We start from the raw sequence: 16,849 nt of genomic DNA, 5'->3' as shown, positions 1-16,849 counted from the left end.
TTTTTCCTATTAACAAGATCTATGCTAGTCATTTTGTAGAGCCCATTAAAAAAGCGAGAGGACTAGCACTATACTGGAAGCATCATCTAGATCTACATGTCACTTACTCAGATAACAACATCATTCAAGTTGAGATGAAAACTAACATTAATCATAATCCTATTAAGATTACCGGTTTTTATGGGTCTCCATATGCTAAGAACAAGCTACACCCTTGGAAGACCCTTAGACAGATTAATCAAGACAAAGATATCCCTTGGATTATGATAGGTGACCTGAACTGTATTCTTGATCCAACAGAGAAACTAGGCGGCAATATTGGATCCAATTCCATCAATTCTAGAATCACTGAGATTATTAGTGACCTAGGTCTTATGGATGTGGGATTCCAAGGTAACCCTTACACTTGGAGTAATAAGCAGTTTGGAGAGAAAGATATCCCTTGGAAGACCCTTAGACAGATTAATCAAGACAAAGATATCCCTTGGATTATGATAGGTGACCTGAACTGTATTCTTGATCCAACAGAGAAACTAGGCGGCAATATTGGATCCAATTCCATCAATTCTAGAATCACTGAGATTATTAGTGACCTAGGTCTTATGGATGTGGGATTCCAAGGTAACCCTTACACTTGGAGTAATAAGCAGTTTGGAGAGAATCTTATCCAGGAGAGATTAGATAGAGCTCTAGCTAATCTTAATTGGCTACACCACTTCAAATCCCATGGAGTAATCCATATTGAAGCTGTAGGGTCAGATCACATGCCTATTCTTCTTGATAATAAAGATAGTACCCATAGTAAACCCAAGCCTTTTAAATTTATCAGGACCTGGATGACACACCCGGAATGCTTCTTTTATAGCGGACAACTTGAAGCAAATTAAGGAATCAGATACAGGAAAATATACAATATAACTTAAAAAAGCTTAGCACCAGACTTACTATATGGAATAAAAAGGTTTATGGCAACATAGACAATAACATTAATCAGATCATTAAACAGCTGCAAAATGCAAATTCCAAGGAGGAAAATCACAAACTCCATATTGCTTTGGAGTAGCTATATCAGAATCAAGAGAGTATCTGGAAAGAAAAATCAAGGAACAACTTCATCACACTGGGAGACAAAAACACCAAGTACTTTCATTCCCAAGCTAATCAACGCAGCAGAACAAATTCGATCAGTGCAATTAAAGATAAGAATGGAGAATGGAAAGAAGACATTAAGGATATTCAAGATACTTTCACTTCTCACCTCCTTGATATCAATACTACCATCAATCCTAGAGAAGATGCGGATACTCTCAATTTGTTCTATCCCACTATTAATCACAATCAAAATAGAGAACTATCTAAAATCCCTAATAAAGAAGAAATTAACTGGGCGATTCAGAGTATTAAAAAAGAAGCGGCCCCAGGTTCAGTTGGATAACCTCTCTATTTCTTTCAATCCAATTGGGAGACCATCAGTGAGGATATTTATGAACTAGTTCAGAACTTCTTCAAAACAACCTACCTGCCCCCAGGTATAAATCATACACATATTTGCCTCATCCCCAAAACCCCCATTCCCCAAACCCCAGCAGACTTCCGACCCATCAGCCTGTTGAATACTACTTACAAAGTCATTACCAAACTTCTTGCTGAAAGATTCAAAGATACTTTAAACGCTATTATAGCACCTTTTCAAGCAGCCTATGTTCCCGGGAGACAAATTACAGATAACATTATTATGGGACAAGAAATTATTCACTCCTTCAAGAAGATGAAAGGTCCCACTGGTTACTTTGGGATCAAACTGGATATGCCCAAAGCTTTCGATATAATAGAATGGAAATTCCTTTTGGACATCGTGCGGAAGCTTGGATATGACGATCACTGGATCCAGATGATTAGGGCTTGTATTTCCACCTCCTCTATGTCAGTCCTAATTAATGGTCGCCCAGGTCCGGTTTTTTACCCTTCCAGGGGCATCAGACAAGGAGATCCTCTATCCCCGTTTCTCTTCACCCTAGCTATGGAAGGTCTTAGCCGTAAGCTGATGAGGAACAGTAGTCCTGAAAGTTTTTCGGATTTTAAGACGAATCAAGCTAATTTTGAGATTTCACATCTACTGTTTGCGGACGACTGCATTATTTTTTGGAAGAATACTTTTGAAAATATCCATATCTTCAAAAAGATCCTCCAAGAATTCAGTGATACTTCGGGTCAGATGATTAATTATGCAAAATCTAACATATTCTACTCTAAAAATTCACATCCCAAGTTCAAACGGCTCATAATGCGTACTCTTAAAGTGAAATATGTTTCTGCTTCAGAGAAATACCTAGGAGCCCAACTGTTCATAGGAGCACAAAAAACCAAAGTATTCAAAGAATTACTAGATCACATTCAGACGAAGCTTAACAAATGGAATCACTCGTTTCTTTCTCAAGCAGGCCGCACTGTGGTTATTTCAGCCATAGCAGCGGTTGTACCCCGATACCAGATGCAATGCTTTGCGATACCTAAAGGAATTTGCAAAAGCATCAAGACCGTTCAACGGAAGTTTTGGTGGGTAAGTCAAATGGTATATGCACTAAAGCCTGGGCATCAATATGCACCCCCAGGAAATTTGGAGGACTAGGCCTTCATCTACCGGATATAGATAACACTGCTCTGCTCTCAAAGATGGCTTGGCGACTCAAATCAGACCCAGAAGCCACATGGGTGAAAATGATGAAAGCTAAGTATTATCCGCACTCTGACACCTCCTGCAAAAGCGCATCACTCATGGATTTGGAAGACCATTCGAAAGAACTTAGGCATCGTTGAAGATCTCACTACTTGGGAAGTGCAATCGGGGACAGACATTAATATTTGGACTGAAAACTGGATACCTAATATGGTACTATCCAAAACAACAATCAATCCACCCTTACCAAAGTAGCTCAACTTATCACTAATAACAGCTGGAACAATGAAACGCTGAGGGCCAATTTTGATGTTAATACCCAAAATCTTATTAGAACTATCCCTGTAAACAGTATAGGTAAAGACCACCCCAAATGGAAACTTACCAAATCCGGTAAATTCACGGTAGCTTCGATGTATCAACATCTCAGTGTTAATAATAGCAATCATAATACTAGCAGTCATAACTGGAACTTTATTTGGTCTCTATCGGCGATCCCGCGTATAAAGTTGTTTATCTGGAAAATCTGTTCCAAAGCTCTACCGGTGCGAGAAAAGATCGATAAGTATATCAACAATATTACTACGTGTCCTAATTGCAATTTGCCTGAATCTATTGAACATACGCTGCTTCACTGTGCGTTGGCGAAAAACATCTGGTTTTACTATAATATCATCTCTGATAACATCACGTCCATCTCGGATTGGATATTCTCATGGGAAGACAACGTAAATCTTAGTTACACTAAAGATAATATTCACTTTTCTACCATTTTATGGATACTATGGAGAGTGAGGTGTGATCACTGCTTCCAACACGAAATCATGGATCTAAACAATATCATCAGAATGATCGAAAACTTCCCTAAAATCAAAAACAATCAGAAGAACAGTAAACATATTTCCTCGGATATATGGCAACCTCCACCTCAAAATTTTATCAAGGTAAATGTTGATGCATTCTATACGAATCTAACTTCTAATGTGGGTGTTAGCTTTATTGTTCACAATGCAGATTCAAAATTCATTGAAGCGCAGGCTAAAATAACGAGAGCAAGAAACAATGAAGAGGGAGAGGCACTGGCAATTTTATTTGGTCTCGAATGGGCCAAAGAGAATAACCATAAGAAAATTATAATGGAAAATGACAATATCAATCTTGTTAATCATCTTCATAATAAAAAATATACTATACATTGGCAATCTCTTATACACATGCAGAAAATCCAAGCAAAAAACAATGAATTTGAAGAGGTGAAATTCAACTACATCCAGAGATCTCTAAACTCAAGTGCAGATAAACTGGCAAAATGGTCGAGGAAGAAGAACGCAAGTAGAATATGGAAAAATGTACCTTACATGTTAGTTAATAAATACTGTAATAACTTTGTGGTTTAATTATATGATAATATTTCAACAAAAAAAAAGTAATATAAAACTAAGGAGAGATTTAAGGGAAATAGGAGAGAGACTGAAATATGAATCAATTGTGTGAAAAAAGAGAATAATGTAGTTACATAAACTTAAGGAATGATTTTAGGAGATATGGGATTTGAATTGTTCAAAAGAAAAGAATAAAGAGAGGACAAAGAGAAGGGTGCCTCTAAAGGCACCAGGCCAAAGAGCTGTTAGCATCCGAAAATTTTATTCGCTCGGGTCAATGGTCATTGACCCAAGTTCTCTATAAGCACTGGATTGTAATGTGGGTGACGTTCACCTTCGTTTGCTTCTTCCATCTTCTTCTTCCAAAACATAAGGAATCCCAATTAATTTTTCTTCCAAAACAAAACCCTAGAAAAGAGTGCAACATTCGGCGACGGCAACGACACCGATATCTTCGCGCGCCCATTCTTTTATTCAGATACTTAATATCCTAGCCTAGGACTCTTTTTAGATATCACCACGAGCATATCTTCTCATACCTGTTCATATGCGAAGACAATTCGTCTATTTGATGATCCAGTATCAATCCTTTGTGGGTTCCTGATGGGCCTAAAAATAGGTTTATTCCCGCAAGTATACGGGGTCAAGTTATAGTATTGAAAATAAGATCGAGTATCGTCCCAAGGACAAGCTATTTTATCTAAATCTCGAATTAAAACCCCCTTTCATTAATTTTGATTTGTTTTTAAGAAACTATTTTAAAAAGAAAGCAATACTAAAAGACTAATAAGAATGAAATCAAGATGAGAAGAAGAATCTAGGGTTTTCGATTTCACCACATAAATGGACTACTTAAAACATGCATTAATTAACAAATCCCTTTTCTCATGTATAACTCAAAATCTAACATAATAAACTATTTAGATTTCGGAATATATTCTTTAATAACACAATTCAAAATCAAGAATGTATGATTGACTACCATATAAAACTAATTTCCTACACTATCATTCAAGATCTAAAAGGCATATCTCATCTAATAAATCAATAAAAGCATGAAATATCTAATTATAATACATGAATGATAATAAGGTTATAGAATCAACATGAAATGACAATCAATAGGCATTGAAGCTCAAAATAAGGATTCATTGATTTATAACATATCTCAAAATAAGCCCAAATATGGGTTTCCTCTACACCCTAGATACAAAATTTAGCTACTCATGGAATCTAAAATAATATTCATTGAATTCATAAAATAAATGGAATTACAAAAGATTAATGGAAAGAAATCACCAAGAATGTTCCCAATCCATATTCCCATGTATCTCCATTTTGATGTCCAATTTAAGCTCCAAGTATCTCAAGAATATTGCTCAAAACTCCAAATAATAGCTTATTAGAAGATAAAAGAAGAGAAATTTAGAAGAGAGATAAAAGAAGAAGAGATTTTAGAGAAGAAGGTATGAAGAAATTAGAAGGTTAGAAGAAGAAATTAGAAGGAGAAAGAAATTAGAAAGAAAATGTAGAGAAAAGATGAAGGTGGTAGAGAAAGTAGAAGAAAAGAATGGGGGATTAGGGTTAGAAGATAGAAGAGGTAAAGAGAAAAGGAGGCTAAGAGAGGATAAGAAGTGGCTTAGAAATTAGATAAGGAAGCCTTTTGAGAGGGTTGTTGAAGTCTAGGTTCTAATGGAGGAGAAAGGGATTTATTTATAGGGTTAGGGTTTTGGTTGGGTTAAATTGGTAAAAAATGGAAAGCTGAGGGTCAAAATTGGAATTCTAGGGGTTAAAAGAACAATCTGGTCGGCGGCTAGGGTTTATAATAGGTTTCGGATGCTTTGGTGTAGCCGGGTGCAAGTTAACAAGTCGCGGTAGGTACAGCAGCCGTCGGATCTCACGCGCACGGATCTGGGTGGACGAGAAAGTGCCACGCGTCCCGGAGCACGGAGTTTAAGCTGCTCCGGGTACACGGAATAAATGATAAAACACGGAATGCACAGGAACCGTCAGATCTTGAAAACACGGAGGGTTACGGTCAAGATTAAAAGGTGGAGACGGGGCTACCGAGTTAAGCTGCAACGGGATGCATCAGATCATGCGCTAAGGGTCCTATTTTGTTGCTTAGCGAGAATACGGGAATTTGATGCAACGACGTCCGGAGCGCGCCACGTGTTCCTTAGTGTACCGCGTGCCATAATAATGCCCGACATTGTACCGAAAGCTGACCAAATGTTGACCTGACTTTGACTTCACATAATTCTCTCATCCGGACTCCGATTTGACTTCCGTTTTCTCCTACGGACTCGTCTCGACCTCTACTTTTCAACCATGCACTGACTTTGGCCAAATTTCCAGAATGTCCTTGACTCCAAATGACCAAAATACCCTTTATCCATCTTTTTCTCATTTTTAACCGTTTTTCACACCTAACTCTGCAAAAGACACCTAATCAAGAAAACCAACCATTTTATTATAATAAAGACTCGAAACAGACTAACTCGGCTAATTTAAACGACTCTGATGGGAAATTTTCATGACCCATCAAACATCCCCAAACTTAGATTTTGCTAGTCCCCGAGCAAAACAAAATAAAAGAAAAGCCTAACTCACTTTCGGAGGAATCCCGGTTGCATTTAGCATATGCAACAAGCCGTTAAACCCCTAGGTTGCCCTAGTGGACGAGTGTTGTCTCGTGAGGGTTTTGAGAGAATGTACCCACAAAATTCAAAAACATTTCAAAAATACAATAGGGTTCAAAAACACTCAAAGTCAACTAAGACAGACCAAAAATGTTTATCTCCTAGAAAATTTTAGCAAGCTAATAGGAATCAGTCAAAGTTAACAACACTATACAGACGTTAAAGATCTCTTCACTAATAATCTAGACTCAAAGTGTACGTGACTAGCCACAATGGGAATCACTTTAGTTTCAAGCAGACAGACCCTTGATCCCTATCTTAATACATTTCGCCTCGACTTTGGCCTCACAGACATACGCTCTAAAAGATGAATCACTCAGAAATGGTTCGCTCGTATGTGCGAGTGTGATCACGACTATAGACTCAACACATAAAAAAGGGGTGAGGATAATATTTTAGAACGAATGATCTACGAAAAGGAATATAACCACTAAATGGAATGGGGAAGCTCACTTACCCTTCTCACCCACTCTACCCTCTAAAAGTGTTTCCTAAAGGTCAACGGATACAAGTGATGAGATGGATGGTGATGAGATCCCGAGAATGTCGACGCCTTCAATGTTAGAGAACTTCAAGCAACTTCCATACTTAGCTTTTTTGCTTCGAACACTTATTTTACATAACAAACTAAAGTTCACATGAACTTTTTACACAAACTTTCTTTTTTTTTTTTAGAGATTTTTCTCTTCACTTTTCAATTATTATTATTTTTTTTTTTTTCAAACACACTATTAAACACAACTATAAACCATGCAATCAATGCAATACCAACACTAGTATTCTCAACAATCAACTTTTCCATTTTTCGCACTTTGCTTTCACATTCTTCTTCCTTTACTTTTCATGCCTTCACTCTCGGGAGTCATATGATGAATGGATGGTGGAGTATCCTGAAGGAGTTGAAGGAGATGTCCTTCGACCAAGGTGACAATGCGAACGATTTGTCGGATAGGACAATTGATGTGGAAGATCATCAAGTCCGATTGATTTAGGGATCGTAGAGTTGTAGCTAGAGACCAACTACGATCGTCGAATTACGAAGTAATTCGCGGCTAACTTCGATCGGATCCTACAACGGGTTACACATAAGAGTGACAAATTGATCTAGGATATGACTAGTGGGAGTGAGATATAATCATGGGAGTGTCCCATAAACATATCTCATAGGCCTAAAAAGGAATTAGGCAAAGATAGTACAAAAGGGCCAAAAACAGGGTTTTTGGGCCTAGACCGGTTCGAGTACTTCTAGGACTCGGATTGGGCTGAATTTTGGAGGGTTAGTTGCTGATATAATAAACATTATATCTGCCAATTTTCGTGGTGTTTGGGCACCTCCTCCTTAGGGAATTGAGAAAATACCAATAGTTGCTATTTTCGACTATTTCCCTAAATCTTATTCTAAAGGGTGTTTTGGGAAACCTAAAAGGAGGTGGATTCTTATTAGGGTTCTATATAAACACTCTTAGGGCAGAGAATAAGGTGTGGAATTTCTCTCTAAGCTTTCTTACTCTACCACATCAAGTAGAGAGGAGAAAGTGAGCTAATTCCCATTACTATCAATCTAGTCAAAGAAGAAGGTGTTCTTCTTTTCCAACCACCATTGGTGTGCTAGCTATACAACAAGGTGGGAGATCAAATTGATTGCTCGTGTCCCAAGTAGAGGAGCTACACTTGAAGCTCTTGATCTTCTTCAATCAATTCAACTAGTTCGAGGGAAAAGCGATTAAGGTAATCTACTATCTCCATTAGATTAATTACTAGTTTTGCATGTGATCCTGGGAATACTAGTGTAGACATTAGATGTCATATTTCCGCTATAAACACTAGTAGAAGGGTGTAAATCCCTACATATCCGTCTTCCTAAAGTTGACACTATTATCGGGTTTCATGGACTACAAGAGTAAGGTTTATTCGCTATCCTGATGTCACTCCTAGTGGCTATGGAAGTTGAGCACACGAGATCAAATGAGCTCTTTTAACAAAGTTGCGAGGTTGAGTAGCTCTTCACTCTACTCGGAATTAGCGCAGAAGAGTAAACTCAAAGGTAATAGAAAGGCTCAGAAATCTCACAAGGGTTAAGTCTCCACTAATGATTAATCTAGTTCACTCAGAACCGTCTACCCTTCACTTTCATAATACTCACATGGCTAGCACACAGACGACCTCAAGACTCGACATTCATGAAGAAACCTTTAACAACCGGATAGTACGATCAACTCGACTCTATAACTATTAACAAGCCAAAAACAACCATTAGACTCACATTTTCGGTCCAAAATTGAAAAAATTTTGAACCCTCTCGAATTTTCGAAATGAAGGACTTAGCAAAAAGTTCTTCCCTATCCCCAAACTTAAACCGAACATTGTCCCCAATGTTCTGAAGACTATGCCAAAAATAAAAAGATGAGAGGGAAGATATTACCAGACTCCACTGTCCTATATCAGAAGCATGGGTTGCCTCCCAAGAAGCGCTAAGTTTATCGTCTTCAGCCAGACGATGATGTAAGAAAAAGGAAAGAAAAGTTACTGTAAACCTACTGGATTAAGGGTTGATGACTCCCCATACAATAGTAATCGGAAGATTTGAGGGTCAACCCAAAAGATGAAGTATCCAGGAAGGTTCAGTCTCACGTCCATGGAATGATATGGCAGTTTAAGTGAGACTTCCAATGTGAATGATTTATCCCCAAACTTAGATGAAGCAACAATCATTAAGTTTGGCGATAAACTAAAGTTGAAAGACATTGGATAAAACGGATCCTCATAAACATGACAAATGGATTGAGAGACCATGGTAGAGTTTACAAGCGATTGCAACGGGGTAACTTGAACTTCCGAGGGACATGGTGCATAACTATTTAAGAGATTGGACTCATCTAGATCAACACTCAAACTAGGAGGTTCTAAAATGACCTCATTGGCTCGTTGTAAAATCACCTCCAAATTAGGTACTAGCTCATTTGAGTCTGACTTAGGTAAAGACTCCGAAAAACTTTCTAAAATTTCTCTTATTATGATGTCATCGGTGTCCTTAAAGAATTCTAAGGTTTCACCTAAGTCAAATGAGTCATCACTCTCTTTAGACATTTCTGCAAGCCATAACTCATCATCTTCATCTTCTGTTATACCTCCAATTGGACTCAAAAGGGTATCATCATGACTAAGTGTAGTAAAAGATTGAGAATCAAAAAATAATACAGACTCAGCTTTTGGATCTTCTAAAAGTGGCTCAAGAGTTTGCTCAACAATGGACTCGTATGATAATGGAACATTGATGTTGACATGTTTGAACAATTTCACTACCTCATCAGATTGAGGTAACTTCATCGTCTCCATTAGACGCTGAGGGTATGGAGCTCTAGGAACATAAGGTTCAAACGTTGGAGGTGGACTCTCAGACTCACGAGCCTTCTCAGGATTATCACGAGGGTGTAACTTGTTATCCTCATGAACTCTTACTCTCTTGTCAAGAACTCTACCTCTCCTAAGGGTGGTAACTACATTGGCTTGATCGGGTGGTTGTCTAGCCAATGTACATTCTGATCCCTGCCCTGGTTGGCTCAGAACCTCACCAATTTCTATCTGACTAAAGGCTTCTTGAAGTTGACACACCTGGTTTTTTAGACTAATCAATGTCTGAGTGGTCGCTTGCATAAACTCTGGCGTGTTCATGGTGTCCTCTAATGTCATCTTCTTTTCAGAAGAATGTTGGACACTGGATTGAGCATAAGGATCGCTAGAGGCACCAAACTCAGGATGGTTCATAGAAGTACTGGGTTGACTCTGGTATTGACCTTTAGACCAAGAGAGATTGGGATAATTTCTCCAGCTTGGATTATATGTATTACACACAAGTTCTCTCGAAGTTCCCCATTGATGAGATTGCACGGCTAGTTCCTCTAAGAAGGCCATGCCCTCGTCGGCGGTTTTATTAGAAAACCCGCCATTACAGAATGATTCAACCAGGGATATGGTAGGATAATCTAGTCCTTCATACAATATTTGGACTAGTTTCATTTTTCCGAACCCATGGTGTGGACACTCTAGTAAAACATCTTTGAATCTCTCAAGATATGTATGGAGAGACTCTCCTTCGAGTTGCTCAAAATTTAGCAGACTCAGCCTTAAAGCTCTGGTTTTATGCGTGGAAAAGAACTTTTGTAGAAATACACCACTAAGTTCTGCCCACGTAGAAATAGACTCTGGTTTTAAGGCATAAAACCAAGACTTTGCTTTATCCTTTAGAGAAAAAGGGAACAACCTAAGTGTAACGGCATCTATCGAGTTAGGGACGTTCATAGTCTTACATACGTCCTCAAATTCCCTAACATGATAATACGAGTTCTCATTCTCTAGACCACGAAACACTGGAAGCATGTTGATAATCCCTGACTTTATCTGGAAATAAGTGTTAGTCGAGGGTAACCTAATGCATGATGGGTGACAAACCATAGTTGGGTGCATGTAATCTTTGAGAGTCATAGGTTGATTCTCGGTCCTAGCTTGATCAATGTGATCCTCCATAGTCTCGCTTAAAGAAAGGTTTTCAAGTAAAACATTCAAATCAGACTCTTAACAAAATGACCCCTCTCATCTCACAAGCTAGGAAGCATACACCAAAAGACTAGACAACGGACTCTTTTGATTTATTTTTTTTATTTTTTTTTTATTAAGAGTAACGAAACTACGAAGATCCTAAGGAAAACAACAAAGCAAGCAACCTGACTCCACCAAGCAACCTAGACACAATCTAGACGACTGGGTAGTCTTTTCACCTAAAAATTGATCTAGACAGCTTCTACTTCTTACCAAAACTTGAACTATGATTCTTATGAGGAGTTACTCCGTCACAGTACAACGATCAAGAATTGTGTTCTTGGATCGTTCCCTCTTCCTGGGAAAACTCCAAATACTAATCAAGTTCGAGATTTGTCAAGAATGTCCTATAAGCTCGTTACCGTTTGGCCAATGTCTAAATCGATTTTTAATTTTAAGTGAGGCTTGGGATCGGCGATGTTGTTACCTAGATGGGCAAGAGACCGGTGATGAAATCCGACTCCTATCTTGTAATGGGTTAATGCCCTTACTAATATGATAGTTAAACTAACGGTTCGACAATCAATTAGCAAGCAAAAAAACATCACAAGTACCCACTTACAGGAGATTCGTGGGTGATCGAGAAGTTACCTCCCGTTCAAGACGGGCGACGACCTTTGTAGACGACCCGGGCCACTCTTCCCGCAAGTGTGCGAACCCGAGGCTTCTTAGTTTCGGTTACAAATTAAATGCCCTCTAATTTAGGGTCAAAACAATAAAGGCCTTACTACAAAACAACAAAAATAAAGAAATACAAAAAAAAAGATTATAACACTCTCTCACCAAAATAAAAATAAAGTAAAAATAACTAAAAAGGGTCTTCTTGATGTCCTCTTCCTTGATGCTCCCTCCTTTGTGAATCTACAAAAAGAAAGGAAAAACAAGTCAAAGTAATCAAAATAGACAAAAATAAAAATAAAAACCAATTCAAGATTGAAAATAAAATTAAACTTATCCCCGGCAGCGGCGCCAAAAACTTGATGGGCCTAAAAATAGGTTTATTCCCGCAAGTATACGGGGTCAAGTTATAGTATTGAAAATAAGATCGAGTATCGTCCCAAGGACAAGCTATTTTATCTAAATCTCGAATTAAAACCCCCTTTCATTAATTTTGATTTGTTTTTAAGAAACTATTTTAAAAAGAAAGCAATACTAAAAGACTAATAAGAATGAAATCAAGATGAGAAGAAGAATCTAGGGCTTTCGATTTCACCACATAAATGGACTACTTAAAACATGCATTAATTAACAAATCCCTTTTCTCATGTATAACTCAAAATCTAACATAATAAACTATTTAGATTTCGGAATATATTCTTTAATAACACAATTCAAAATCAAGAATGTATGATTGACTACCATATAAAACTAATTTCCTACACTATCTTTCAAGATCTAAAAGGCATATCTCATCTAATAAATCAATAAAAGCATGAAATATCTAATTATAATACATGAATGATAATAAGGTTATAGAATCAACATGAAATGACAATCAATAGGCATTGAAGCTCAAAATAAGGATTCATTGATTTATAACATATCTCAAAATAAGCCCAAATATGGGTTTCCTCTACACCCTAGATACAAAATTAGCTACTCATGGAATCTAAAATAATATTCATTGAATTCATAAAATAAATGGAATTACAAAAGATTAATGGAAAGAAATCACCAAGAATGTTCCCAATCCATATTCCCATGTATCTCCATTTTGATGTCCAATTTAAGCTCCAAGTATCTCAAGAATATTGCTCAAAACTCCAAATAATAGCTTATTAGAAGATAAAAGAAGAGAAATTTAGAAGAAAGATAGAAGAAGAAGAGATTTTAGAGAAGAAGGTATGAAGAAATTAGAAGGTTAGAAGAAGAAATTAGAAGGAGAAAGAAATTAGAAAGAAAATGTAGAGAAAAGATGAAGGTGGTAGAGAAAGTAGAAGAAAAGAATGGGGGATTAGGGTTAGAAGATAGAAGAGGTAGAGAGAAAAGGAGGCTAAGAGAGGATAAGAAGTGGCTTAGAAATTAGATAAGGAAGCCTTTTGAGAGGGTTGTTGAAGTCTAGGTTCTAATGGAGGAGAAAGGGATTTATTTATAGGGTTAGGGTTTTGGTTGGGTTAAAGTGGTAAAAAATGGAAAGCTGAGGGTCAAAATTGGAATTCTAGGGGTTAAAAGAACAATCTGGTCGGCGGCTAGGGTTTATAATAGGTTTCGTATGCTTTGGTGTAGCCGGGTGCAAGTTAACAAGTCGCGGTAGGTACAGCAGCCGTCGGATCTCACGCGCACGGATCTGGGTGGACGAGAAAGTGCCACGCGTCCCGGAGCACGGAGTTTAAGCTGCTCCGGGTACACAGAATAAATGATAAAACACGGAATGCACAGGAACCGTCAGATCTTGAAAACACGGAGGGTTACGGTCAAGATTAAAACGTGGAGACAGGGCTACCGAGTTAAGATGCAACGGGATGCATCAGATCATGCGCTAAGGGTCCTATTTTGTTGCTTAGCGAGAATACGGGAATTTGATGCAACGACGTCCGGAGCGCGCCACGTGTTCCTTGGTGTACCGCGTGCCATAATAATGCCCGACATTGTACCGAAAGCTGACCAAATGTTGACCTGACTTTGACTTCACATAATTCTCTCATCCGGACTCCGATTTGACTTCCGTTTTCTCCTACGGACTCGTCTCGACCTCTACTTTTCAACCACGCACTGACTTTGGCCAAATTTCCAGAATGTCCTTGACTCCAAATGACCAAAATACCCTTTATGCATCTTTTTCTCATTTTTAACCGTTTTTCACACATAACTCTGCAAAAGACACCTAATCAAGAAAACCAACCATTTTATTATAATAAAGACTCGAAACAGACTAACTCGGCTAATTTAAACGACTCTGATGGGACATTTTCATGACCCATCAGTTCCCTCTAAACATCACCATTCACAATAAAGTAAAATCAGATATTCATGGATTAACTTCCTTATTACATACCAACAAAAAAAATCGTTCATCTAAAAGAGTTTAAGAGTTGAAACATTTTGTGCAGTTATTAATTTATTGCTGAAGCAGAGCACATTGTCGAATAAAATCTTACTTTTCGAAAGCTATAAACCTTTTCCATGCCATGCATTGCTATTCTTCCTGTAAAGGTACAAGACAATGAATTAACTTTTAAATGCTCACCATGAATCTGGTGAAGAAGTTTGTGTGGCATCTAAAAGACATCACTAACTGTAACAACAATAAAATGGATGGTGAGGCAGCTTCTAAAACATTCTCTTAGATATGATTAAGTGAAACCAATGACGAAAAACCAGCTAATCAGTTTCAAACATCAGATGCAGTTTAAGTAGAGAAGTTTGGAATTCCCAATTTGATTCAGATTTTGTGATAGATAGATGAAGGGCTTAGGGTTAACTCCACTTTGACCGATGCCTACATAGTTGGACGGTGCTAACAGAGAAAGGAGCAGTTGGGCCTGGTGCTAATAGAGATGAGTGTTAACAGTCTTTTGGTCCGGTGCCTTTAGAGAAACCCAAAAAAAAGAGTAGACCTAGTTTTGCTATGGAGGAGAAATTCGGTTGTATTTGACTTTTCTTTTTTATGTTGGTTAACAATTTAGGACACTATTTGATTAGTTTTAGTATTTTTGATAAGATCCAAAAATAAAGGGGTAACTAACCATATATTCAATCTTAAATCAATAAAGACTATAAGACTAAAATAATATATGAAATGTAAAATAAGTCTAAAAGTGTACTTTTTTTTGTTTGTCCCAAGCCTAAGCAATTTATTTTCTCTCAAACATTGTCCTTCTATAAATTTATTTTAAACTACAACTAAACCAAAAGTTTATTAGGGTTGAGTTAATCAGGATATTATTTCCATAAATTATAAGAGAGAAAATTTATTGTCAAAATTTATTTCAAAAATCTATTGTTGCCAAAATTCATCGTTAAGGTATTTTCATCTTAAAATATATAGAATCTTCTTATAACATTTTTTTCCAGTCTAACAACAGATTTAAATGAGACACGTTTGTCACTTGTTTGGTATAAAAAGAAGTTGAATTTTCAATCACTACAATCTTGTTTTCATTAAAAATATGTGTCTAAATTGATATTTGCTGACATTTTCAATATTTTTGTAGCATTTGTTTAATTTTATTAACAATATGTGTGTGGCATGTGATATGACTTAGTTAGAGTAGGTGAACAAAAGGTTGATTATTTTTTTTATTTTATTTTTTTGTTGAGAGAGGTTGATTATTTATCTACTAGCATTTAATTGATTTCAACAAAATATTTATCTATAACATATTTTTTGAGTTGCTTAAATTACATTAAAACAATTTTCAATATTTTTCTAATATTTTATTGATTTTAACAACATAATTATATTTAACATATGTTATTACTTGGTTAGAGCAGGTGAACAAAAGTTTGATTATTTATTTAGCGTTTTATTGATTCAAACAACATACTCAGGTATAATAACAAAATTTTCAATTTTTTTCAAAATTTTTACTGATTTTAACATCACATTATATTTTTAATAAATATTCAATCTTGTTTCATTTAAAATATGCATGTAATTTGATATATATTATGCTAACATTTTCACAAAATTTAGAGCATTTTACTGATTCTAACAGCATAATATGCATTGTTAAAAAAAATTCTTAAATTTTCTTGTAGCATGTTTTTTATTTTTGCATAAATTTTGGCAACTCTACCAACATCTTCTAAACTCTGAAAAATCTATCATATTTCTACAAACATAAAGAAGTTGGATTTAACTACAATAGATGTATATAGATTTCCAACAAAGTTTAACATTTTTATTCTTTTACATTTATGCTTTCATACCATTCAATGTTTATTTATTGTGTAAATGCACATGTTACCCAATCATGACATAAATGTTAGCGAACAAAATTGTACCACCTCTTATATGAAATGAGGAACAACTAAGAAAGAGTCATGTGATCCTATCTTCACTCATGTAGGCCAAACATGATATAGATATACTCAAAGATAATCAAAAAATATTGTCTTAATCGTTGGGGTAGCATTTTGTGATATCTTCTAGCATTTTCCATTAACTCTCAACGTTTTTAACGTATTTAACGATATTTGTATTAAACCTCAGAGTAAATAAAATTAAGAGAAACTCATTACAACATAATCAATTACAAGAACTAATAACTTAAAGAATTTTTCCCATTTATCATTCAATTCATCTAGTAACAATCAAGTTAATTCAACTCTCTTCCCTTGCGCTTGCATTGTTGAATCATTGGCTAACATCCCGTGTGAAAAATGTTTGTAGTTAGATTTGACCACAAGTTCATCCACGTGTGAAATCACATACAACCGCAGTTTCGTCTGTAAACTTGTAAAATATAAGTGTTCAAACAAGTGGGATCGAGTCTTGGTGGAAGCAGTTTGCCATTAAGATTTATCCCATGTAATTTAGGCTATAAATA

At 36.5% G+C, this 16,849-nt stretch overlaps 2 protein-coding genes across 2 annotated transcripts; one reads left to right on the top strand and one right to left on the bottom strand.

Annotated features, from left to right (window-relative positions):
• Positions 1–3,501: 3,501 nt before the first annotated feature.
• Positions 3,502–4,074, top strand: LOC147538929 (uncharacterized). The gene has a single exon (XM_086643045.1). It carries the CDS (start codon positions 3,502–3,504, stop codon positions 4,072–4,074), a length of 573 nt encoding a protein of 190 aa, XP_086499171.1.
• Positions 4,075–7,468: 3,394 nt separating this feature from the next.
• Positions 7,469–13,417, bottom strand: LOC147538928 (uncharacterized). Its single transcript, XM_086644143.1, has 2 exons — positions 8,610–13,417; positions 7,469–7,651 (listed from the first exon to the last, which is right to left on the bottom strand). The coding sequence occupies exon 1, from the start codon at positions 11,283–11,285 to the stop codon at positions 9,285–9,287; it is 2,001 nt and encodes a 666-aa protein (XP_086500269.1). The 5' UTR covers positions 11,286–13,417; the 3' UTR covers positions 7,469–7,651; positions 8,610–9,284.
• Between the last annotated feature and the right edge of the window lie 3,432 nt (positions 13,418–16,849).

Source organism: Eschscholzia californica, unplaced genomic scaffold (assembly GCF_041429995.1).
Source record: "Eschscholzia californica isolate CP2 unplaced genomic scaffold, dmEscCali1.0.p SCAF_5, whole genome shotgun sequence".
NCBI classification, from domain to species: Eukaryota; Viridiplantae; Streptophyta; class Magnoliopsida; order Ranunculales; family Papaveraceae; genus Eschscholzia; species Eschscholzia californica.
Note: the sequence above shows the minus strand (reverse complement) of the source record. Positions and strands in the feature narration are given on the sequence as shown.

Excerpts from the sequence above, each read along its gene's own strand:
- LOC147538929 (XM_086643045.1), top strand. The coding sequence starts at position 3,502 with ATGGATCTAAACAATATCATCAGAATGATCGAAAACTTCCCTAAAATC.
- LOC147538928 (XM_086644143.1), bottom strand. The coding sequence starts at position 11,285 with ATGGAGGATCACATTGATCAAGCTAGGACCGAGAATCAACCTATGACT.